Source organism: Thalassophryne amazonica, chromosome 20 (genome assembly GCF_902500255.1).
Source record: "Thalassophryne amazonica chromosome 20, fThaAma1.1, whole genome shotgun sequence".
Classification (NCBI taxonomy): Eukaryota; Metazoa; Chordata; class Actinopteri; order Batrachoidiformes; family Batrachoididae; genus Thalassophryne; species Thalassophryne amazonica.
The window spans coordinates 15,892,113-15,916,831 of NC_047122.1; the positions used below are offsets into that span (position 1 = coordinate 15,892,113).

A 24,719-nucleotide genomic window follows, 5' to 3' on the forward strand; every position below is an offset into this window, starting at 1 on the left:
GCTAATATTCCTGTGGGTCAGGGCAGCGCACAAACCAATCAGCACCAAACCTCCCACCATAAAAGCAAATACGAATGAATCCTCGACATCTTCCACAGAGAGTGGAGCCACATGTCACACTCCATTCTCTCAGGCGTCGAGAGCAAAGCCCGCTAGGTGGTTCCATCAGGGCACGCAGGGTCCCCCAACCCTGATCTCCTTGACAAAAACAAATGGTGTCAGTGGTGTTGAGAGACCAGCTGATCAATTCCATAGTTAATCCAAATCATAATTTGAAGAATTCACAGTCTGGTGAAGCTGGGACTTTGAAGGTCGGAGCAGAGATAGAGAGCAGAAAGGAGGGGAGGAATGCGACCGTCCTTGCCAGGGTCCCAAGATGAAAAGTCTCAATGAAGGACTTATTTCCAGAAGGGCCCACGTGGCACATGTCTCTCACTCCTCCCCAGCACTATAGTGCCAGTCAGGAGCGTGACTGCGATTGAGAAGCAAACCTGAGTCGTTAGTGTCCCGGTCCAACTTGAAAGCTGTTACGCCACCACCTCCCTGATTAACCACTGGACCATCACCTCCCCAATATGATCAATCAGTGTTGTTTAGTTTGCTCACTTTATCTCTTCTGCTGCATTTTTTGTTCTGATTGCTCTTCGTCTATCTGAAAACTGAGTGTCAATAAAAGATCAGATGAACATCAGAAGCAATTTCTCCTCACTGAGCTTTATGTATAAATAAATGCCAAATGCCAGTTCCCAGCATGCATGGCAATTACTGTTGGCTTGTGTTGGTGCACAACACTTTCAAAATCTGCAACAGTCTTTGCTGGTGTAAGTTTGGTGGATGGCTGCAGGCGCGCTCAGTGCAAACTGAAAACACCAGCTGCAGGAAAGATGAGTGAAAACCTGCAGCACTGTTTAGACACGCACACTTCTTCAATGTTGCAAGCAAATAGCGGCATGATGGGAGAATGTATGTGACCTTTTGACACCAAATCAGCATTCCATACACAAACAGTTTTTGTTACTGAATAGTAATAATCCCATGTTTGCACTCGGGGTCGCCACAGCAAATCCAAGGTTGATCTGCATGTTGAATTGGCACAGGTTTTAGACCGGATGCCCTTTCTGATGCAACTCCACATTACATGGAGAAATATGGCAGGGGTGGGATTTGAACCTTCTGCACTGAAACCAAGCGCATTAACCACTTGGCCACCTGGTTTTTCAGTTCTTTTATTTGCTCCGAGTCATGTTGTCTAGTCACTTTTATTTCTTTACATTCATTCATTGGTTCATAATTATTTTTTTATTTTCACAATTTACTTGCTTAACTAGTCAATATTTTTTATTTTCTCGGTTCATTTAGTTACCTCGTAGTGTACTTGTCACATGCTTGTGTTATCTTTGTGAATTTTACTAAATAAAATCAGTCAATCAATCAACTTTATTGAGCTTGAGGCCTCCACAGAGGTTTCGATCAGCAGCTTTCAGGTATAAATAACGATTCGGCGTAACAGACGTTTTATAGTTTTTGTCGGTGCAAAGTTCAACCTCAGATCGCCAGTTTTTCTTCATCCGGTAACGTGCTGACGTAGACTTTTTTTTCTTTTTTTTTTTTACTGTTTCCGGCGTCGGCGGTGGCTATAAAAGGTCCGGCCACAAGGGGGATGCTCTCTTTTTGCTAACCGGTCGTGGAGTAGTAGCTGCTTTGGCTCTCGTCGCCCGTTAACACCGGTAAGCGCCGCTTCTTCCTGCCTGTTACACTTTCGTGAGTTTGTTTTTTTTTAGTTTGTTTTCCCCGGGATGCTGTGTACATTTGTAGTGTTTAATGAACGTGAGCTTGTGTTTCAGTGACTTAAGGGGGGCTGATGTGAAGGAACAAAGCGGGGCGGGAGAGGTGGAGGACTGACCGGCACCGGTCGATGCTCGTCGGGAATTCCCGTTTCCGTCCTGAAATTAATACATACGTTTTACCTACACAGCTAGATAACTTTAAAAGGGGGTTGGCTGGCAGTATTTTTGTAAGTTTTTTTTTTTTAATGATGTGTCTGGTAGTAACACGTGTCCGGCCCGGAGCCTAGATGAGGCCTAGTGTTCACCGCCGCCCGCATCTGCCTCAATCCGCTGCTGTTAAAGACAATAACTCACAATGCGGCCAACACACTGCTTCAAACACTCTATAACGAGCTTTATATGGATTAACGAACGGCAGTGTGAAATATTAAGCTGGTGGCGTGTTCAGGGCCCAAGAATTCCACCACAGTGAACGAACAGGCGGCGCTCACGGCCAGAGGCTTTACGGTGTACCTTCTTCTTTTCAGAAACTAAAACAATGGGAAAGGAGAAGATCCACATCAACATCGTGGTCATCGGCCATGTGGACTCCGGTAAATCTACCTCCACCGGGCACCTGATCTACAAGTGCGGAGGAATCGACAAGCGAACCATCGAGAAGTTCGAGAAAGAAGCTGCTGAGGTGAGCCGCTGAGCTTCTTTCCTCCCTCTGAACCGGTTACCGTTATTCCAAGATGGCGGTTCATCAGCCGACCGACATGAGGGTGGAGTTATCTTGTGTATGCACGCGGGGCGGGGTTTTAATGACGCAGCAGTGATGACGCAGCACGCTGTTCCTCAGGAAGATGGTGTGAAGACGTAACACGCTGCCATGTCATCTTTTTAGCCATTTTTATGGCAGCATCTATTTAAAAAAAAAACTTAAGTTCTTTATTGTATTTTACATTGCTTTTTTATTATAGTTTTGATCTGTTATTTGAAGTGACTTTGGCTCAGTATAATTGAAACTGATTTTTAAACAGCAGTTCAAGTAACTCCTCTAAAATAAAGTTGTCACAATTTCAACTTTATCAATTTGTATAGGAGACAGAAATAACTTCTATATAGAATCTGTTGGCTGTTATTGGAATATTTTAATTGGTGGGTGTAGTAGTTGAGATAAATATATTTAGAATCCAACCTGAGTCTCTATTTCATGACTTCAGCTCTGTATTGAGTTTTCCAAGCTGGAAAATTGTCCTGAAGCTGTTGCCATTTTAATAGTATGGGATAAAACAAGAGCAGCTAATGCTACAATTTTTCTTTGGCAATCCTCAGTTTGAGCGTAATCTGTTAGCAGTGTAACTTAATCTTGATCTGTACAGATGGGCAAGGGTTCCTTCAAGTACGCCTGGGTGCTGGACAAACTGAAGGCTGAGCGTGAACGTGGTATCACAATCGACATTGCTCTGTGGAAGTTTGAGACCAGCAAGTACTATGTGACAATCATTGATGCTCCTGGACACAGGGACTTCATCAAGAATATGATCACTGGTACCTCTCAGGTAAACTTGGCCACTGTAGCAGATGTTTTTTTTTTTTTTTTTTTCCTTCAATCTAGATTCTCTAGCTTTAAAGTAGCCTTCACTTACATGAAGGTGGGAATTACCTAATGTAATTAGCTAATATCTAATGTTGCCATTTTTAGGCTGACTGTGCTGTGCTGATTGTGGCTGCTGGTGTTGGTGAGTTTGAGGCTGGTATATCCAAGAATGGACAAACTCGTGAGCACGCCCTGCTGGCTTTCACACTGGGTGTGAAGCAGCTCATCGTCGGTGTCAATAAGATGGACTCGACTGAGCCACCATACAGCCAGGCCCGTTTCGAGGAGATCACCAAGGAAGTGAGCAGCTACATCAAGAAGATTGGCTACAATCCAGCTTCTGTTGCCTTTGTGCCCATCTCTGGTTGGCATGGTGACAACATGCTGGAGTCAAGTACCAATGTGAGTATTTTTAGTGTTTGGTTTGTAACTTTAACGATTTGTGAACAAGAACTAATTACTCTAGCACTTCCTTTAGATGACCTGGTTCAAGGGATGGAAGGTTGAACGTAAAGAAGGCAATGCCTCTGGAACCACGCTGCTTGAGGCCTTGGATTCCATTTTGCCGCCCGCCCGCCCAACTGACAAGCCCCTCCGTCTACCCCTCCAGGATGTTTACAAAATTGGAGGTACCTATTAACTCAGTCTTCACTTGTTCAAATGAGTCTCATTCAGATGTTTGAAACTGGTATCGCTCTTTCAGGTATTGGAACTGTACCAGTGGGTCGTGTTGAGACTGGTGTCCTGAAGCCAGGTATGGTTGTCACGTTCGCACCCCCTAACTTGACCACAGAGGTGAAATCTGTGGAGATGCACCATGAGAGCTTGAGCGAGGCATGTCCTGGTGACAATGTCGGCTTCAATGTCAAGAACGTGTCTGTCAAGGAAATCCGTCGTGGTTATGTTGCTGGTGACAGTAAGAATGATCCACCAAAGGCAGCAGAAAGTTTCAATGCCCAGGTTGGTCATGTGCACACAATTGTCTACTTGTGAAGACACTCTTGGGGCTTTCTTGGTCAGTTAATAAAAATGCTGTGCACAGGTCATCATCCTGAATCACCCTGGCCAGATCAACGCAGGTTATGCCCCCGTACTGGACTGCCACACTGCCCACATCGCCTGCAAGTTCAGCGAGTTGAAAGAGAAAATTGACCGTCGTTCTGGCAAGAAGCTTGAGGACAACCCCAAGTCTGTTAAGAGTGGAGATGCTGCCATTGTCAAACTGATTCCACAGAAGCCTATGGTGGTCGAGCCCTTCTCAAGCTACCCTCCCCTCGGTAAGTTGTGTTCACTTCCTCACTGTCTGACCCTAGCATGGTATTAATGACTACTGTCTTCAGGTCGTTTTGCTGTCCGTGACATGAGGCAGACTGTGGCTGTTGGTGTCATCAAGGCTGTTGAGACGAAAGAAGTGGCTGGAAAGACTACAAAGGCTGGGGAGAAAGCCCAGAAGAAGAAATGAATTATGGTGCAGGACATCCAGGCGGGTGTATGCCAGCAGCAGTGGGACATGCCACTTCCCCGTCCCGGTTCATCTTCAAGGCAGAGTTCACTACTAAAGGACTGGCTTATGCTGATTAAAACCCATCGCAAAAGTTTCCGCAGGAAAAAGAACTATGGCGCTTTTCAGTTGAGTTTGTTAAATGGTTTAGAATCAAATCTTCACTGTTTAGCCAGATTTTGGAATTGAAGGTAAATAAATGTCTTGAAAAATGCCTGTATGGTTCTTATTCTCAGCAGTCTGCCTCTGAGGGAGTCTTTCCTGTACTGCCAGTTATTTCTATTTTTTTTAAGGTGTTTTGACCAATCAGATCTTAGATTATTAGTAGAAGCAACCAGGGAATGCCAAGCTCCGCCCTCAGTATTTCAGTATAAAAGCAGAGTGAAACTAACACTCTGTCCTTTTTTCATCCGGTTTGGACGGAGGTCATCTCTGCTGTGACGTTAGGTTGGTCAACTTCTCATTTTACTTTAGTTTTTGATGTGAACTAGGACGTGTTGGGATTGGAAATTACAATTTGTTGGAGTTACAAAGATGGGTAAAGTCTTGCTTATGAAGTAACAAACGTTTCAGAGTTACAATTTGACGCAGTTTTTTGTGCGCGCGCGGGCCTTGCCAAACAACGCGCCGACAGCAGCGGCCAACATGGCGGCTGCGCTCGCGCTGCGACATGGAGGCCTGTGTGGAGCACGAGGCGCGTGACTCATCGCGGCGGAAGCTTTTATTTTAATGTAAAACTCGGGTGTGTCCGCGGTGAGTGGCCTTTTAGAAGGTGGCCCAACTTTAAAATGAAAAGATATATCAAAGGCGTATTAAAGAGAAGCAAAATAACGTAGTTTGAATAATTCAGTCACTAGATGTTTCGAAGCTTGTAAAGTGCAGCTATAATAAAATTAAAGAATGCGGTACATTTTGGTGAAATTTAAACAGCCTGAAGCTGGTCAGCTCAAAGGTTATATATAACTACTTTGGTTCACCTTCAGTGAGACACCTGCTGGTGAACCGGTCGTACTACAGCTTGCGTTTCATGGATGTAAAACTTGGTCCCAAAAAAAAGCTTCGACTTACTGAAACGGGCACAAATATGAAAGGGAAGGATTTTAAACATTTAAAATCCGGGTGGGACAATCTGCTCTGTAAATACTTTGTGGTACTTCCAACACGTGGGATTGTGCAAAATGGCTGTAAATCAAAAATACAGCCATCGAAATGGCTGTATTTTTGTTAGTATTAAAGGCCATTGACACTTTGAGCAGCTCTAGTTTTACTTCGACACTGCACAGTGTAATTACAGACGTCATTATCGAGCTCGCTGACTTCGATTAAAGTTAAATTTTCTACACTTTTACACGCAGTGTGTTAACTTGTATAAAAGCAGTTGAAGGGTTGACGTTCACCTTGTGGGACTTGTTTTTAAATTCAATCTTAAGATCAAAGAAGGCATATTTCATCCAATAGCATTTTATGGCTTGTTATTTTATTCATTCAGTCTGAAGTCAGTTTTCCCATTTATTTAAGATCAGCTGTGTGAAGTGATTATAGGCAATGCTGTAAATTTGAAACTACACTAAATGACCGGTGCAGGTTTCTGAGTTAATAAATTGACGCCTGATCTGAAATGTTCAATAAACAGCTAAATGTTGACCTTTTTTGTTCATGTTCTTATTAAAATTCCTCCACTGGACCTTTAACTTTGGACTGTCAAAAATAGTAATTGTAATAATACGAATCCAGAGATATCAAAGATGATTGATCTCATCTCCAAACAGTAAATCAAAATGGGAAAAGAGAAGATTCACATCAACATTGTGGTCATCGGCCATGTGGACTCCGGCAAATCCACCACCACCGGACACCTGATCTACAAGTGTGGAGGAATCGACAAGCGAACCATCGAGAAGTTTGAGAAAGAAGCTGCTGAGGTTGGTTTGGGATACAAACAAATGATTAAAAATCAGGCAAAGGTCACCACTGTCACCTATTGGTCAAAGATGGATACTGTACCTCAGTGCTGGGCGGTTCTGGCTGGAGCACTTGTTCCCAATCTGGGGTCCAGGGCCACCCTTGGGGAGCATCAGAAATCACAGGTTTTTCCTGAGTTTTTGTTTGCTCTGGAGTTCAGTCAATCAAATATACTTTGTCAGACAGAATTTGTGCCAACACACATGCATACAAAAAAAGGTAAAAGCACAGATTAATTAAAACATACAAAAACCTTAAAATAGCTAAAAGATTTTTAAATCTATTAAAAAAAATCATAATGTTAATGCCCTTGACATTCAAAGACCCTATAAAAATTGACATTTAAAAAAAATACAAACGTGCACATTAAAGTCATAGTACCTCAATAACTTTGAAGAATAAAAGAGAAAAAGGAAGAAAAATAATTTTGCACTATTTTGATTGTGTATGTTCATGCACATTGGGGTGGGGGGACTACTGCCATAGGCAGTTTTACACATGCTGGAGCCTGGCAGTGAGGTGACTCAACCCCTATGCAAATATGAGAAAAAACAGGAAAAAGTGAACTTGTGGCGGTTGTCACTAGATGGCACAAAGACTCTTAAGATTTTCTTGTCCATAAGTACCCACAAATGCACCTTGGACATTGCCTTTTTGAGCGGGCGGGGTGTCCAGTTAGGTTTTCGGTGGGCAGCCAGGTAGGGCTCATTAGAGGAATTGCACAGGGGTCAGGATCTGGAAATGGTCCAATCATATTGAGGGGTATTCCATATTGTTTGTCTGATCATAGGGATTTCGGGGGGGTGTAGTTTGGACTATCTATGGTTGAGTTCTGTGGAGTTGTGGGGTAAAAAAAAAAATGCGGGGATGGTGAGCTAGGTTGGTTTCGGTTTGTGCAGGAGTCTGAAGTTGAAGTTGCTTTAATTTTAGTAAAGAGTGGTGCAGATTCTTGGTTGAGCTAATAGGATTAATAAATGGAATAGTTTTGATGGTGTTGAGTGCTTGGTCTGCAAAGTAACAGTTAAACAATGTCGACGTCTATTGGATCCTATGACGTGACATATGTGATCCAGTAACGTGATAACTAAGCATGACACATGATCCAAACTATTCCTTTTAAAAACTCTATTGACTCAACCAAAACTTTACATTGTTTTCCAAAATTGGAACAGTTTTGTCTTTTGACAACTGTGTGGGCTGAGGTTGACCTTTGTCACCATTTTTGCTGTCTTTGCCCCATGGCTCCATGGCATTCAGTTGTGGATGGTCCAAGCTGTGCCTTTTTGGAATGTCTGTGATCAGACAAATAGTGTAGTGTGGTTTTTGGTATAGTTGGAGCATTTCTTGGTTTTGGTTGGCCCCCGTCTGGCTGCCTATTGGAGATTCGGGTGGACACCCTGCCTTTTCCGGGGGTGGTGTCTGGGGTGTATTTGTGGCAGATTTGGTGCTTGCATCACCATTTGATAGATTTTGTTTCAGTTATCTGATGTACTAATGTGGGGAGGTGATGGTCTAGTGGTTAAGCATTGGGCTTCAGACCAGAGGACCCTCGGTTAAAACCCCAGCCTGACCGGAAAATCACTAAAGGCCCTTAATCCCCAAGTTGCTCCCGGTGTGTAGTAGGCACCCTGACATTGGTGTGTTTGTGTTAATGGGTGAATGTGAGGCATTCTTGCAAAGTGCTTTGAGCATCTGATGCAGATGGAAAAGTGCTGTATAACTGCAGTCCATTTAGTTTTACTCGTGAATATCTTTTTTGTATTTTAAAGGATGTTAAACCTTAAAAACACCTGCTAATGTGACCACCTGTGATAATGTTTAATGCCCTGCACAGATGCATGTCTATACCATAGACAAACGTTTGTTTGTTTATTTATTTCACACATAGTTTCTAAATAATTATCTTTTAGGAACAAGATGGATATTTTGTTATTTATATTACTTATTGGTCAGAGCTCAAATTGTTAAGTATTCATCAGCAAGACAATAGTCGATTCTATTTGTTTGTATAGTGCCAAATCACAACGTAGGTCATCTCAAGGCACCTCACAAGAGCGGTCCAAAAAGAGTGGACCCAATTCAATTAGGTGACATCCATTCTGGCAACCACAATAATATAAAACATAAACAGAAAGCAACACAAAATACAAAACATTTGCTACAACTAACAGCAATGAAAGTCAAATTTATGACATGAACAATACAATTCAATAAAATAAAGTCCCAAAGTTAAAACAAGGAGTTAAAGTGCAACTCAACAAAGACATTGTCAGTTATAAGAAACAGAAAACAGATGAGTCTTCAATTTAGATTAAGTCCACAGAATCAGATTCACATATTAAATTATAATATTAACAAGATCAGCCAAGGAATAAATGCAAATTTCTATGCACTTTCAGAAATGACTCAAGGCAGAAACATACACATTCTTAGCTGATAAAGGTTTTGTTAGTGTCTATTTATTCTTTCATTCATTCATTTAAAAGAAAAAAACAGAAAAGCAGAAATAAAACATTACAAACCACTGAATGAAAAGGAGCAGATTGGAAGAACAAGTCTTATATTTTCTGCCCCTTTTTTACAATACAATATTGCAATATCAAGCATCATTAACATTAACAATTACATCATATTATCTAAGATGAAAGTTTTATCTTTTGGAATGTCGGGAGCTTTCCCAGGGCATTCCCGGGCCTGGTGGGATTACTAACCACTCCAGCATATTCTGGTTCTCATCCTTTCAGTTAGACTTACCTTTAACAACAGGATCTGCAGAACAAACTGGATTCAAGCAGAACCCTGAAAAGTCGTGTGTCATTAATAGTTTTCCAGGACTAACAGCAGTTTTTCAACAAGGCAATAGCCACTGTGACACACCTATACCACATTATGTGTTATTCATTTGTCACATATTGAATTATTCTCACTTTTGGTTGGTCTTATAATTCTATTTTTCCTTTTATTTTTATATTTTTAAAACCATTTCATAATCCACCCACTATTACTGTAGTTTACATTTTTGTGGAATTGTAACATTAGTCTTACATTCCATTGTATTTGTCAGTACCTTGAGAACGTCATGGCCTAATGGTTAAGCAGTAATGGACTGCATTTATATAACGCTTTTCCATTTGCATCAGATGCTAAAAAGGCTTTACAGTTATGCCTCACATTCACCCATTCACACAAACACACTCACACACTGATGTGAGGGTGCTGCTATGCAAGGTGTTCACTACACACCGGGAGCAACTTGAGGTTTAAGAACTTTGCCCAAGGGCCCTTAGTGATTTTCCGGTCAGGCTGGGGTTTGAAGTGAGGATCCTCTGGTCTGAAGCCCAACGCTTAATCACTGGACCATCACCTCCCCACACAGTTGGCTTGAGACCAGAGGATCCTCGCTTCAAACCCTCCTTCTAGCCGGAAAATTACTTAGGGCCCTTGGGCAAGCCCCCTAATCCCCAAGTTGCTCCCGGTGTGCATCCTGACATCGGGGTGTGAGTGGGTGAATGTGAGGCATTACTGTAAAGCACGTGAGCTTCTGATATAGATGGAAAAGTGCGATATAAATGCAGTCCATTTACCTTTGAAATGGCGTCATTATTTTTTTATTTTTAGAACTCCCATCAGTTTTGGTTAAATGTTGATTGCTGATTTTTTGTGCTTTATAATTATGTCCTGTCTTGGATTATAGATGGGCAAAGGTTCCTTCAAGTACGCCTGGGTGCTGGACAAACTAAAGGCTGAGCGTGAGCGTGGAATCACCATTGACATCGCTCTGTGGAAGTTTGAGTCCAGCAAGTACTATATAACCATCATTGATGCTCCGGGACACAGAGACTTCATCAAAAACATGATTACTGGCACCTCCCAGGTAATGAGAGACCTTTAGAATGTAGTCTGCTCCCTCATTCCTGTCATTGTACTTTAGAATGGGAGTGTTAGTGTGTAACTCCCCATATATGTCATTTTATCATGAGTATGTCCTGTCTCACTGTATCCTGTATGCATGCATCATTTGTGTTCTTTGGGGACACTTAAGCATCCAAATAGGAACATATTGCTATCTAGACCTTTAACTTGTGAATATTATTTAAATTGTGACCAATCAGAATCAGAATAGCCTTTACTTGCCAAGTATCTACAAGAATACAAGGACTTTGACTCTGGTGTGAACTGCACTCTCTCTGTACAAGCATGTATAAATATACACTAAATAATTCACAATAAAAAAAATGTGCAATAAAAATGTGTAAAAAAGAAACAGCCAAACAAGGTTGAAGTGTGTACATGAGGCATATGAGTTAGTGAGTTTTTGGCAGGTTAAGTTGTTCATCAGTGTAATGGTCTGTGGAAAGAAACTGTTCCTGGTTCTGGTTGTTTTGACGTACAGAGCTCTGTAACGTGGACCAGAGGGGAGGAGTTTAAACAGTGTGTGTCCAGGGTATGAGGGGTCTGCAGAGATGTTACCAGTTCGCTTCCTGATCCTGGACCAGTATAAGTCCTGGATGGAGGGCAGGCTGGCTCCAATGATTTTTTTCTGCAAACCTGACCAAATGTTTTCACTGATCATAATAATAACAACAAGAGCAATCAGAGATTTCTAACATCCGCCAATCTGGATCTAGATCACCTCCAGAGTCTTTTATGTCCTAATATCTATCTGTGGTGCAAATTCGGTGAGAATCCCTGAAGTAGTTTTGAAGCAATCCTTCAAAGCCTATATAAAGAGAAATCTTTATCCGGATCCGGATTCAGATCAACAGCCAAACAAAAGGTCAGATGCAAAGCTACAGACTTTCTCAGGTCACCTGAATATCATTTTGTGTCCTTTCCAGCCTTGGAGGACTCATGTAAGCAAGATCTTTACCCCCCACCCCCAAATAAAATCAAAATCAAATTTCAATGTCCCAAATCAAGGTGAGATCTAAAACAGAGCTTTTGTCTGTATCTGTAGCCATTTGGGAGGAGTCTTGTTCATAAGATTATGTGATGGAATGACAGACAGATGAAACTTAACCCTGTAGCTCCTCAATGTGATGGGAGCTAACACACAATGACATCAAGTATTACACATCCACTGGAGTTCATTTAGATGAGTTATTTAAAAAAAAATGAAACCTGGACAGGGATGATAAATCTTCCCACAGTGCATGCTGTTGGCAGTGATGGTTTATGAAGAAGACAAGTGAGGGAAGACACCAAGACCACAATGACTGAAGCTTCTAGCTTAACTTATCATGTCAGTTTTGCTTCTGACATGCTTCAGTAAATGTTCATGTTTTCATCCCCTTACTTGTCTTAAGAGACATGGCTGTAAAAATGCGGACTTAATTCTTTGATTTAGAATAAATTGCCCCATCCCAACTCTTTCTGAGATGTGTAGCAGGCCTTGAACACAGGAATGGATGTACTGTATATTAGCAAATTAAATGAATGATACAAAACATGGAATAATTTCTCTTCCTGTTGTCTGCAATGAAATACAATTCAAAGTAAATGTAACAATCCTAAATTTTGTTTTCATTTGCATGTTCCATATATCCCAACTTTCTCTGATTTGGATTGTATAATAATGACTTCACCACTTTTGATCTTAACCTCTGTGGCCTTGGCTTTGACCTATGACCTTTATATGCAAAGTGGTGCAACATCTTATTCCAAGGTATATGCTTAAAAAGTTTGGTGTTGAAAAATTCAATCCCCCTCTCTCTCTCTCTCTCACACACACACACACACACACACACACACACACACACACACACACACACATATCCGGGTCTGACCTTGTTACCAGCTGTTCTTTATGACTGATAACAAATACTGGTATTGTTTTTAGGCTGACTGTGCTGTGCTGATTGTGGCTGCTGGTGTTGGTGAGTTTGAGGCTGGTATCTCCAAGAATGGACAGACTCGTGAGCACGCCCTGCTGGCTTTCACACTGGGTGTGAAGCAGCTCATCATCGGTGTCAATAAGATGGACTCGACTGAGCCACCATACAGCAAGGACCGTTTTGAAGAGATCATTAAGGAAGTGAGCAGCTATATCAAGAAGATTGGCTACAATCCAAATGCTGTTGCCTTTGTGCCCATCTCTGGTTGGCATGGTGACAACATGCTGGAGCCAAGTACCAATGTGAGTATTTTGAGTGTTAGATTTGTCACTTTAATGGTTTGTGAACAAGAACTAATTACTGTGGCGCTTCCTTTAGATGGCCTGGTTCAAGGGATGGAAGGTTGAACGTAAAGAAGGCAGTGCCTCTGGAACCACGCTGCTTGAGGCCTTGGATTCCATTTTGCCACCCACCCGCCCCACTGACAAGCCCCTCCGTCTACCCCTCCAGGATGTTTACAAAATTGGCGGTAAAGATTAACTCAGTCTTCACCTGTTCAAGTGAGTCTCATTCAGATGTTTGAAACTGGTATCGCTCTTTCAGGTATTGGAACTGTACCAGTGGGCCGTGTTGAGACTGGTGTCCTGAAGCCAGGTATGGTTGTCACGTTCGCACCCCCTAACTTGACCACAGAGGTGAAATCTGTGGAGATGCACCACGAGAGCTTGAGTGAGGCTTGTCCTGGTGACAATGTCGGCTTCAATATTAAGAACGTGTCTGTCAAGGAAATCCGTCGTGGTAATGTTGCTGGTGACAGTAAGAATGATCCACCAAAGGCAGCAGCAAGTTTCAACGCCCAGGTTGGTCATGTGCACACAATTGTCTACTTGGGAAGACACTCTTGGGGGTTTCTTGGTCAGTTAATAAAAATTCTGTGCACAGGTCATCATCCTGAATCACCCTGGCCAGATCGCTGCAGGTTACGCCCCCGTGCTGGACTGCCACACTGCCCACATCGCCTGCAAGTTCAGCGAGTTGAAAGAGAAAATTGACCGTCGTTCTGGCAAGAAACTTGAGGACAACCCCAAGTTTGTGAAGAGTGGAGATGCTGCCATTATCCTACTGATTCCGCATAAGCCTATGTGTGTCGAGGCCTTCTCAGAATATCCTCCTCTCGGTAGGTCACGCGCTCTTCCCTCCACACACCGACTGCCTGAGTCCGTATGTCTTGAGCTTATGTCTTTTGGCAGTGACTTTGGAAGGGATTCAAGATTGCCAGTGTCAGTGCAGTGCTGCATTCAGGGTACTATACAAATTGGACAAATGAGTTCCCACACTTAGCTGCATCGTAGTTATGGGCTGCTAGTAATGATTACTAAGTCCCTTCGGCTGCTGCCTTGTTTTGCACTCAGGGTCGCCACAACAAATCCAAGGTGGATCTGCATGTTGGATTCACACAGGTTTTACGCCGGATGCCCTTCCTGACGCCACTCCACATTACATGGAGAAATGTGGCAGGGGTGGGATTTGAACCCAGAGCCTTCTGAACTGAAACCAAGCGCATTAACCACTTGGCCACCAACAATTAATCCGTCAATCATTTTCTCAATCAATTAGTAATTTGGTCCAGAAAACAGAGGAAAATGCAGATCAGTGTTTTCCAAAGCCCAAGATGATGTCATTGAGCTATGTTTTCAGCATCAAATCAGTGAATACTCAAATACATATCCCATTACGCTACACCAGTGGTTCCCCAAGTGTGGGCTACAGCCCCATAGTAGGTCGTGGAGGCACTGCAGGTGTGCTGTGAGAAGTCATGAAAAATAAAAAAAACATGGTTTTCAATTTTGAAATGAAGTTTAAAATTGCTCAAATATGTGTGTGTGTGTGTGTGTGTGTATATATATATATATATATATATATATATATATATATATATGTATATATATATATATAAAATCCGGCGTAAAACTTGTGCCAAATCAACATGGTGATCCACCTTGTTGTGGCGACCCCAAGTGAAAACAAGGGAGCAGCCGAACAGACTTACTACATATTGTTTTTATTATAAAAATGTAAACAAAACTAGTAAAACAAAGTAAATTCTACAGTTGTATGCAAAGGTTTGGACACCCTGATGATTTCCATGATTTTCCTTTGTAAATCATTGGTTGTTTGGATCAGCAATTTCAGTTAAATATATCATATAGCAGACAAACACAGTGATATTTGAGAAGTGAAATGAAGTTTATAGGATTTACAGTAAGTGTGCAATAATTCTTGAAACAAATTTAGGCAGGTGCATAAATTTGGGCACCCCAACAGAAAAAATACCGTATTTTCTGGACTATAAGCCGCTACTTTTTTCCCACACTTTGAAACATGCGGCTTATATTGAGGTGCGGCTTTTCTGTGTTATTTTTTCTTCACCCGCCAGGGGGCGCTTTAGCAGAAAGTAAAAAAAAAAAACGAGAGGTGGGAAGTCAAAGTTGGAAATCAAAGAAGAAAGCGCTAATTTTCATTTAGCACATGCAAGCAGCAGGCACGACGAAGATTTTTTTTTTTTAAACCCACACTCCTGTTGTGAAAGTGTAGGAACACGGACCCACAACAGGGGGCGTAAAAGAACGGGCAATGGATAAGCCAAACAGTAACAATTTAATGTTGTAAATTGTGCACAACGGAATACAGACAACAATCAGTTTGGGACTACAGTCAATTACACCGCCAACGGAAGAACACCGGAGCCGCCAAGTCCTGGGTCCCCAGGTGGTCACCGTCTTCAGCTGTCAGACCTGGTACTGCTGGCAGAGAATAGAAACAGCACAGGTGAGTGTGAGTACGCACACTCAGTAATCCCACAGTCTGTGTTCAGTAAGGAGGGAGCACCTCCACCTCCAATCACACACTCGTGCAGCTCCTGTCTAACCACTTATCTGGTTGGGGTGTGAAGCGAAGCAGTCGCTGATCACACCAAACGCCAATCCCACAGATAAGGCAATCCCACAGGAAAACGGCTGCAAAGAAGTTCAGACTATTAGTCAGCGTTAAATACAGCAGAGAATATTACCTCCAAGGTAGCTGATTTCTCGGCGGGGAGGTGGAGTTGCAGTCCGGCCTTTATGGTGATGGTGTTGAGTAGTGGATGAGTGACAGCTGGTACGGATGATGAGTGACAGCTGTCACTCCCGGTCGCTCCGACGCCCTCTCGTGCTTGAAGCCCGCACTTCAGGCAGGGCGCCATCTTGTGGTGGTGGGCCAGCAGTACCTCCTCTTCAGCGGCCCACACAACAGGACCCCCCCCCTCAACCAGGCTTATCCGGGTGACAGGTGTAGAAGTCGGCCAGGAGGGCCGGGTCCAGGATGAAGCTCCTCTTCACCCAGGAGCGCTCTTCGGGTCCATAACCCTCCCAGTCCACCAAATACTGGAACCCCCGGCCCTTTCGACGGACGTCCAGGAGCCGGCGTACTGTCCATGCGGGCTCCCCGTCGATGATCCGGGCAGGAGGCGGCGCCAGTCCAGGGGCACACAGTGGTGAGGTATGGCAGGGCTTGAGTCTTGACACATGAAAAACGGGGTGTATCCGCAGTGAAGCTGGCAGCTTCAGCTTCACTGCGCCCGGACTGAGGACTTTGAGTATGGAAAAGGGTCCTATGTACCTGTCCTTCAGCTTCTGGGATTCCACCTGCAGGGGGATGTCCTTTGTGGATAGCCAAACCTCCTGCCCGGGCTGGTATGCAGGGGCCGGGGAACGCCGGCGGTCTGCATGGGCCTTAGCCCTCGTCCGGGCTCTGAGCAGGGCAGAGCGGGCGGTACGCCACACCCGACGGCACTTCCTCAGATGGGCCTGGACCGAGGGCACCCCGACCTCTCCCTCCACTAGCGGAAACAATGGGGGCTGGTACCCCAAACACACCTCAAACGGGGAGAGGCCGGTGGCAGATGAAACTTGGCTACTCGATCCAGGCCAGATGGTAAATCCAGGCCGTCGGGTGCGCAGAAGTCACGCAGCGGAGGGCCTGCTCCAACTCCTGGTTCGTCCGCTCTGCCTGCCCGTTCGTCTGGGGGTGGTACCCAGACGAGAGACTGACGGTGGCCCCCAGTTCCCTGCAGAAACTCCTCCAGACCTGGGAGGAGAACTGAGGACCACGATCCGAGACAATGTCCGATGGAATCCCATGCAGACGCACGACATGGTGGACCAGGAGGTCTGCAGTCTCCTGGGCCGTCGGGAGCTTCGGGAGGGCCACAAAGTGGGCCGTCTTGGAGAACCGGTCCACTATCGTGAGGATGGTAGTCATGCCCTGGGATGGCGGGAGGCCCGTGACAAAGTCCAGGCCGATGTGAGACCAGGGGCGATGAGGCACGGCAGGGGCTGGAGCAGGCCTTGGGCCTTGTGGTGGTCGGCTTTGCCCCTGGCACAGGTGGTGCAGGCCTGGACATACTCCCGGACGTCGGCTTCCATAGACGCCCACCAGAAGCGCTGCCGGACAACTGCCACGGTCCTTCGCACCCCTGGATGACAGGAGAGCTTGGAACCGTGACAGAAGTCTAAGACCGCAGCCCTGGCCTCTGGTGGGACGTACAATTTGTCCTTCGGACCTGTCCCTGGGTCCGGGCTCCATGTCAGGGCCTCCCGGACGGTCTTCTCCACGTTCCAGGTGAGGGTGGCCATGACAGTGGACTCGGGGATGATGGTTTCTGTCGGGTCTGACAGCTCGGTCTTGACTTCCTCTTCATGCACCCGGGACAGGGCGTCAGATCGTTGGTTTTTCGTCCCGAGGCGGTAGGTGATCCGAAAGTCAAAACGCCCGAAGAACAGCGACCAGCGGGCTTGCCTGGGGTTCAGACGCCTGGCGGTCCAAATGTACTCCAGGTTCCGATGGTCCATGAAAACCGTAAATGGTACAGATGCTCCCTCCAACAGGTGTCTCCACTCCTCAAGAGCCTCCTTCACTGCAAGAAGTTCCCTATTGCCGACGTCATAGTTCCTTTCAGCCGGGGTCAACCTGCGGGAAAAGTAGGCACATGGATGGAGAACCTTGTCGGACTCCGCGCTCTGGGATAGCACGGCTCCTATCCCGGAGTCAGAGGCGTCCACTTCAACTACAAACTGGCGATTGGGATCGGGCTGCACCAGAACCGGTGCAGTCGAGAACCGGCATTTCAACTCCCTAAACGCGGCTTCGCACTTCTCGCCCTTCACAAACAGCCGGTTCTCCAACAACCGCTGTAGGACCTGACGTACATGCTTGACATGGGTCTCAGGATCCGGAGAAAAGATGAGTATATCGTCTAGATATACGAAGACAAACCGATGCAGGAAGTCCCGCAAGACGTCATTAACCAACGCTTGGAACGTCGCGGGCGCATTGGTGAGGCCGAACGGCATGACCAGGTACTCAAAGTGACCTAACGGGGTGTTAAATGCCGTCTTCCACTCGTCTCCCTCCCGGATCCGAACCAGGTGATAAGCATTCCTAAGATCCAATTTTGTGAAAATTTGGGCTCCATGCAAGGGCGTGAACACTGAATCCAACAGAGGTAACGGGTATCGGTTGCGAACCGTGATCTCGTTCAGCCCTCTGTAATCAATGCATGGACGGAGTCCGCCTTCCTTCTTGCCCACAAAAAAAGAAACCGGCACCCATCGGGGAGGTGGAGTTCCGGATCAACCCGGCAGCTAACGAGTCCCGGATGTAGGTCTCCATTGATTCGCGTTCCGGATGTGAGAGGTTGTACAGCCTGCTGGACGGGTACTCAGCGCCCGGTATCAAATCAATGGCACAATCGTACGGACGGTGTGGGGGCAGCGTGAGTGCCAGATCCTTGCTGAAGACGTCAGCAAGGTCATGGTACTCAGCTGGCACCGCCGCCAGATTGGGGGGGGACTAAAACCTCCTCCTTAGCTGTCACACCGGGTGGAACCGAGGATCCTAAACACTCCCGGTGGCAGGTTTCGCTCCACTGAACCACAACCCCAGACGGCCAATCAATCCGGGGATTGTGTTTTAACACCCATGGAAAACCCAAAATCACTCGGGAGGTAGAAGGTGTTACATAAAACACAATCTCCTCCCTGTGATTCCCAGATACAACCAAAGTCACGGGCTGTGTCTGGTGTGTGATTAGTGGAAGAAGGGTGCCATCTAGTGCCCGCACCGACAATGGTGACGGTAAGGCCACTAGAGGGAGCCCAACCTCCTTTGCCCATCTGCTATCCAGCAGATTCCCCTCCGACCCCGTGTCCACCAGTGCTGGGGCGTGAAGGGTTAGATCCCCACTCAGGATCGTGACTGGGATACGTGCAGATTTTCAGGGTCTCCCCGCGTGGGTATTGTGACCCACCCTTAGCCCAGTCTCTAAGGACGAGTACTGCTGTTTTGACCGTTTGGAGCATTCTCTCTGTGTGTGCTCGATTGAGCTGCAGAGAAAACACTCTCCACGGTTCAGCCTCCTTTGTCTCTGATCTGATCGCTTTTTGGCCCTGCTCGTTTCCATAGCAACGTCAGCGGGGGGAGCTGTCGTCACGTGGAGAGCCCTGGCTGTGGAGCGTGGGGAAGTCGGCTCCCTTTCGGACCTGGGAGGAAGAGGGACGGCTTGTGCCTGACCACGCCCTTCGTCTCACTCCCGTCTGTGTTCTGTTAATCGGTTGTCTAACCGTATAACCAAGTCTAAATCCCGCGGCTCGTCCTTCGCCACCAGGTGCTCCTTAAGGACCAGAGACAGTCCGTTTACAAAGGCGGCGCGGAGCGCAACAGCATTCCAGCCGGCTCGCGCTGCCGCGATGCGGAAGTCGACTGCATACTTCGCCGCGCTCCGACATCCCTGTCTTATCGACAGCAGCACGCTTGAAGCGGTCTCGCCTCTATGAGGGTGGTCGAACACCTGTCGGAACTCCCTCACAAACTCAGTGTAAACCGTTAGGAGCCGTGAATTCTGCTCCCAGAGTGCCGTAGCCCAGGCGCGTGCCTCTCCTCGAAGCAAATTTATAACGTAAGCCACCCGGCTAGCGTCTGATGCGTACATGACGGGACGCTGTGAAAAGATGAGCGAGCACTGCATCAAGAAGTCCGCGCACGTCTCCACACAGCCTCCGTACGGCTCCGGAGGGCTTATGTATGCTTCAGGGGAAGGTGGGGGGGTTCGTTGAACGACCAGTGGAATGTCTGTCTCTGGCATTCGGTCAGCAGGAGGAGGTGCTGCAGCAGCGCCCTGAGCGTGCGCTTCCACCTGGGCGGTGAGAGCCTCCATCCTTTGATTGAGAACAATGCTCTGCTCGGTAACTAAGTCCAACTGAGCAGTAAAAGCGGTTAAAATGTGCTGCAGCTCACCTAACACGCCTCCTGCTGGCACCTGTGCACCTCGCTCTTCCATTGGCTGTTCAAGCGATGGTTGACGCCCCTCAGGATCCATGACGCTGGCCGAGAAATCCTGTTGTGAAAGTGTAGGAACACGGACCCACAACAGGGGGCGTAAAAGAACGGGCAATGGATAAGCCAAACAGTAACAATTTAATGTTGTAAATTGTGCACAATGGAATACAGACAACAATCAGTTTGGGACTACAGTGGGTACGTTGGGTGACGTGTGGGCAGGCTTGAGGATAGGAGATAGGAGGATAGGAGCACTTTTATGCTTCTTCCACATACACAATATCACCATTTCCCTCAAATATTGTTCACAAACCAGTCTAAATCTGTGATAGTGAGCACTTCTCCTTTGCTGAGATAATCCATCCCACCTCACAGGTGTGCCATATCAAGATACTGATTAGACACCATGATTAGTGCACAGGTGTGCCTTAGACTGCCCACAATAAAAGGCCACTCTGAAAGGTGCAGTTTTATCGCACAGCACAATGCCACAGATGTCGCAAGATTAGAGGGAGCGTGCAATTGGCATGCTGACAGCAGGAATGTCAACCAGAGCTGTTGCTCGTGTATTGAATGTTCATTTCTCTACCATAAGCCGTCTCCAAAGGCGTTTCAGAGAATTTGGCAGTACATCCAACCAGCCTCACAACAGCAGACCACGTGTAACCACACCAGCCCAGGACCTCCACATCCAGCATGTTCACCTCCAAGATCGTCTGAGACCAGCCACTCGGACTGCTGCTGAAACAATCGGTTTGCATAACCAAAGAATTTCTGCACAAACTGTCAGAAACCGTCCTCATCGGGGTCTCGACCTGACTCCAGTTCGTCATCGTAACCGACTTGAGTGGGAAAATGCTCACATTCGCTGGCGTTCTCTTCACGGATGAATCCCGGTTCACACTGTTCAGGGCAGATGGCAGAAAGCGTGTGTGGCGTCGTGTGGGTGAGTGGTTTTCTGATGTCAATGTTGTGGATCGAGTGGCCCATGGTGGCGGTGGGGTTATGGTATGGGCAGGCGTCTGTTATGGACGAAGAACACAGGTGCATTTTATTGATGGAATTTTGAATGCACAGAGATATCGTGACGAGATCCTGAGGCCCATTGTTGTGCCATACATCCAAGAACATCACCTCATGTTGCAGCAGGATAATGCACGGCCCCATGTTGCAAGGATCTGTACACAATTCTTGGAAGCTGAAAATGTCCCAGTTCTTGCATGGCCGACATACTCACCGAACATGTCACCCATTGAGCATGTTTGGGATGCTCTGGACCGGCGTATACGACAGCGTGTACCAGTTCCTGCCAATATCCAGCAACTTCGCACAGCCATTGAAGAGGAGTGGACCAGCATTCCACAGGCCACAATTGACAACCTGATCAACTCTATGTGAAGGAGATGTGTTGCACTGCATGAGGCAAATGGTGGTCACACCAGATACTGACTGGTATCCCCCCCAATAAAACAAAACTGCACCTTTCAGAGTGGCCTTTTATTGTGGGCAGTCTAAGGCACACCTGTGCACTAATCATGGTGTCTAATCAGCATCTTGATATGGCACACCTGTGAGGTGGGATGGATTATCTCAGCAAAGGAGAAGTGCTCACTATCACAGATTTAGACTGGTTTGTGAACAATATTTGAGGGAAATGGTGATATTGTGTATGTGGAAGAAGCATAAAAGGAAATAATGTGGAAAAAGTTTTAGATCTTTGAGTTCATCTCATACAAAATGGGAGCAAAACCAAAAGTGTTGCGTTTATATTTTTGTTGAGTGTATGTACATTTCCTTTTTTTTTTTTTAAACTTTAACAAGATTCCCAGTACCTGCACTAGCCACACAGCGTGATGGAACCACCTCCAAATTTTACTGTAGACAGCAAGTGTTTTCTTGGAATGCTGTGTTCTTTTTCAGCCATGCATACTGCCCCTTATGTCCAAATAACTCAATTTTAGTTTCATCAGTCCACAGCACCTTATTCCAAAATGAAGCTGGCTCGTCCAAATGTGCTTTAGCATATCTCAAGCGACTGTGTTTGTGCCATATATGCAGAAAAGTTTCCTCTACATTACAGCATCTCCTTGTGCAAAGTGCGCAGTATAGTTGAACGATGCACAGAGACACTATCTGCAGCAAGATCATGTTGTAGGTCTTTGGAGCAAGTCTGTGGGTTGACTATGACTGTTCTCACCATCCTTCACTTCAGCTTATCTGAGATTTTTCTTGGCCTGCCACTTTTGGTCTTAACTAGTACTGTGCCTGCGGTCTTCCATTTCCTCACTGTGTTCCTCACAGTGGAAACTGACAGCTGAAATCTCTGACATAGCTTTTTGTATCCTTCCCCTAAACCATGATGTTGAACAATCTTTGTTTTCAGGTCATTTGAGAGTTGTTTAGAGGCTCCTATGTTGCCACTCATTAGAAGAGATGCACAGAGGAGAAACATTTGCAAATGGCCACCTTAAGTACCCTTTCTCATGATTGGATTCACCTGTGTAAGGAGGTCAAGGGTCAGTGAGCTTACCAAACTAATTTTCTGTTCCAATAATTAGTGCTAAATGTATTCAAATCAATAAAATAACAAGGGTGCCCAAATTTATGCACCTGGCTAATTTTGTTTAAATAATTATTGCACACTTTCTGTAAATACTAGAAACTTCATTTGACTTCTCAAATATCACTGTGTTTGTCTGCTATATGATATATTTAACTGCAATTACTGATCCAGACAACCAAAGATTTATAAAGGAAAATCATGGAAATCATCAGGGGTGCCCAAACTTTTGAACACAACTGTATGTTGTTCTTCCTTTTGTGTGACAGATATTAGCCATCTGCTAATACCTCCTTTATGCTTTTCCTTCCCTCCTGCCTTATAAAGGTCGTTTTGCTGTGCGTGACATGAAGCAGACTGTCGCTGTGGGCGTCATCAAGAGCGTCGAGAAGAAAGAAGTTGCTGGAAAGGTCACAAAGGCAGCAACCAAGGCGCAGAAGAAGTAATATATGCTCATGCAGGATGTCTTGGCTAAAAACAGGCTTCAGTCGCAGTTGGTCACTCGATGTCCTCTTTGTCCCTGCCATCTCCCGCTGCCTTCTCTGAGGCAGGTCTCTTTGCTCAAAGACTGGCTTATTTTGATTAAAACCCATCCCAAAAGTTTCCGTAGGAAAGTGTATCCTATACTTTGGAGGGAAATATATACATTAACAAACTTGGAATCAAAATAATAAATTTTTTTCCAAATGTTTGAGTTTTGTGTGTCATTATGGTTCTGTCACTTAAGTTTAATTTGAATGTGGCCGCTGTGAGATTGGGTTTAGACTGCGTCACTGTGGCTTGATGGAGGTATTACATTCACCAGGTTATCAGAGATATATTTTGCTTTGTGAAGAATGTAATTACGCAACCTTATACACTTGAGTACCGCTTGAATAACTTTGTTCCAAACACATGGTGGCGTAGTACTTAAAGTAGAAGTGGGAGTAAGTCACCATCAAGTCATTCTCAAGTCATGAATCAGCAAGTCTCAATTCATAATGACCACCAAGTGTTTGACAGCTGACTTGAGACTTGACTTGGGACTTGGAGATTGATGACTTGACAATGACTTACTCCCATCTCTGAACTGTGAAAGAACTTCATCTATGACTGTGGCCAGGTGGCGCATTTCTCTGGACATGTTCTAGTAAGTAGGTCCCTCAGCACTGGAGACCCCAACAACTGGAAAAGGCCAATGGGATATACATGTCTCACCTCCTGGCATCAGATCTGGTCCGTTTCCATGGCCACCTCGACGCCACTCTACTCGTCGTCTTTTACTTAATGCCTGGTAGTATTTTTGGTATTTTGATGGGAAACCTCTTTGCGGCTGTGTGTTTCTCCAGGTAAAACTGGAGTTATGTCAGGAAGGGCATCTGGCGTAAAACTTGTGCCAAAAAGCTATGCGGATCTGACTATCCGCTGTGGCAATAGCAAACAATAACAGGAGGAGCTGAACTGACAACGATGTTTAAGTTGACAAAACATACAACTAAACATCAGAATTATTTCTCAGCACTGTACAAAAACAATTAGAAAAACAAAAACAATGCAATACAAAACCTCCCTCCCCAGACATAGCACTACACATTTGTTTTAAACAAACTGCAAATTCTCAATTTCACCATATGCAGAGAGAAAAAAAAGGTTTACAGATCATTTTATAATTCTTCATTAATAATTGCCAAGTTCACATTTTTCACAAAGTCTCTAAATTGGTACCCATACGTGTATCTCTTCAAACATTGCCAGCTTCCCTTTCCTAATACACATGCAGTCTTTGCAATCTTTCAAAACTATGAACATTGTTTCACCTAGTGTACCAAATTAGGCCTGTTTGTCATTTTCCAAAATATAGCATTTGATATTTTAGCTTGCAGGAGACATAAATTGATAATTATTTGTTCAATCTTGGTGAAGTTATGTAGGATAAATTCCACAGAGTGCATTTTTGTCAGAGAACTGTCACTTTTGCTCCAATATCATGCCAGAAGGAAAACTGTTCAGGTGGATGAGAGTCAACTTCCCAAGCAGATCCTCTACGCTCAGCTGAGTGAAGGCAGAAGAGGATGGCAGAAGAAACACTCCAAGAACCTGAAACACAACCCCGGGAACTGCTACATTGATTAGAAAA

General features: G+C 45.2%; 2 protein-coding genes across 2 annotated transcripts; both read left to right on the forward strand.

Moving 5' to 3' along the window:
• The first annotated feature begins 1,587 nt into the window (after positions 1 to 1,587).
• Positions 1,588 to 5,083, forward strand: LOC117501449 (elongation factor 1-alpha). Its single transcript, XM_034160352.1, has 8 exons — positions 1,588 to 1,727; positions 2,315 to 2,469; positions 3,152 to 3,331; positions 3,475 to 3,771; positions 3,848 to 3,998; positions 4,073 to 4,329; positions 4,412 to 4,646; positions 4,710 to 5,083. Exons 2-8 carry the CDS (start codon positions 2,326 to 2,328, stop codon positions 4,829 to 4,831), a joined length of 1,386 nt encoding a protein of 461 aa, XP_034016243.1. The 5' UTR covers positions 1,588 to 1,727; positions 2,315 to 2,325; the 3' UTR covers positions 4,832 to 5,083.
• Positions 5,084 to 5,205: 122 nt separating this feature from the next.
• On the forward strand, positions 5,206 to 23,197 carry LOC117501450 (elongation factor 1-alpha-like). Its single transcript, XM_034160353.1, has 8 exons — positions 5,206 to 5,317; positions 6,640 to 6,792; positions 10,527 to 10,706; positions 12,672 to 12,968; positions 13,045 to 13,195; positions 13,270 to 13,526; positions 13,609 to 13,843; positions 22,931 to 23,197. The coding sequence occupies exons 2-8, from the start codon at positions 6,649 to 6,651 to the stop codon at positions 23,047 to 23,049; spliced, it is 1,383 nt and encodes a 460-aa protein (XP_034016244.1). The 5' UTR covers positions 5,206 to 5,317; positions 6,640 to 6,648; the 3' UTR covers positions 23,050 to 23,197.
• Positions 23,198 to 24,719: the final 1,522 nt, after the last annotated feature.

Coding starts and splice junctions, on each gene's coding strand:
- LOC117501450 (XM_034160353.1), top strand. CDS start 6,649: ATGGGAAAAGAGAAGATTCACATCAACATTGTGGTCATCGGCCATGTG. Junction 12,969..13,044: donor TGCTGGAGCCAAGTACCAAT/GTGAGTATTTTG, acceptor CGCTTCCTTTAG/ATGGCCTGGTTCAAGGGATG. Junction 13,527..13,608: donor CAGCAAGTTTCAACGCCCAG/GTTGGTCATGTG, acceptor TTCTGTGCACAG/GTCATCATCCTGAATCACCC.
- LOC117501449 (XM_034160352.1), top strand. CDS start 2,326: ATGGGAAAGGAGAAGATCCACATCAACATCGTGGTCATCGGCCATGTG. Junction 3,772..3,847: donor TGCTGGAGTCAAGTACCAAT/GTGAGTATTTTT, acceptor CACTTCCTTTAG/ATGACCTGGTTCAAGGGATG. Junction 3,999..4,072: donor GGATGTTTACAAAATTGGAG/GTACCTATTAAC, acceptor TCGCTCTTTCAG/GTATTGGAACTGTACCAGTG.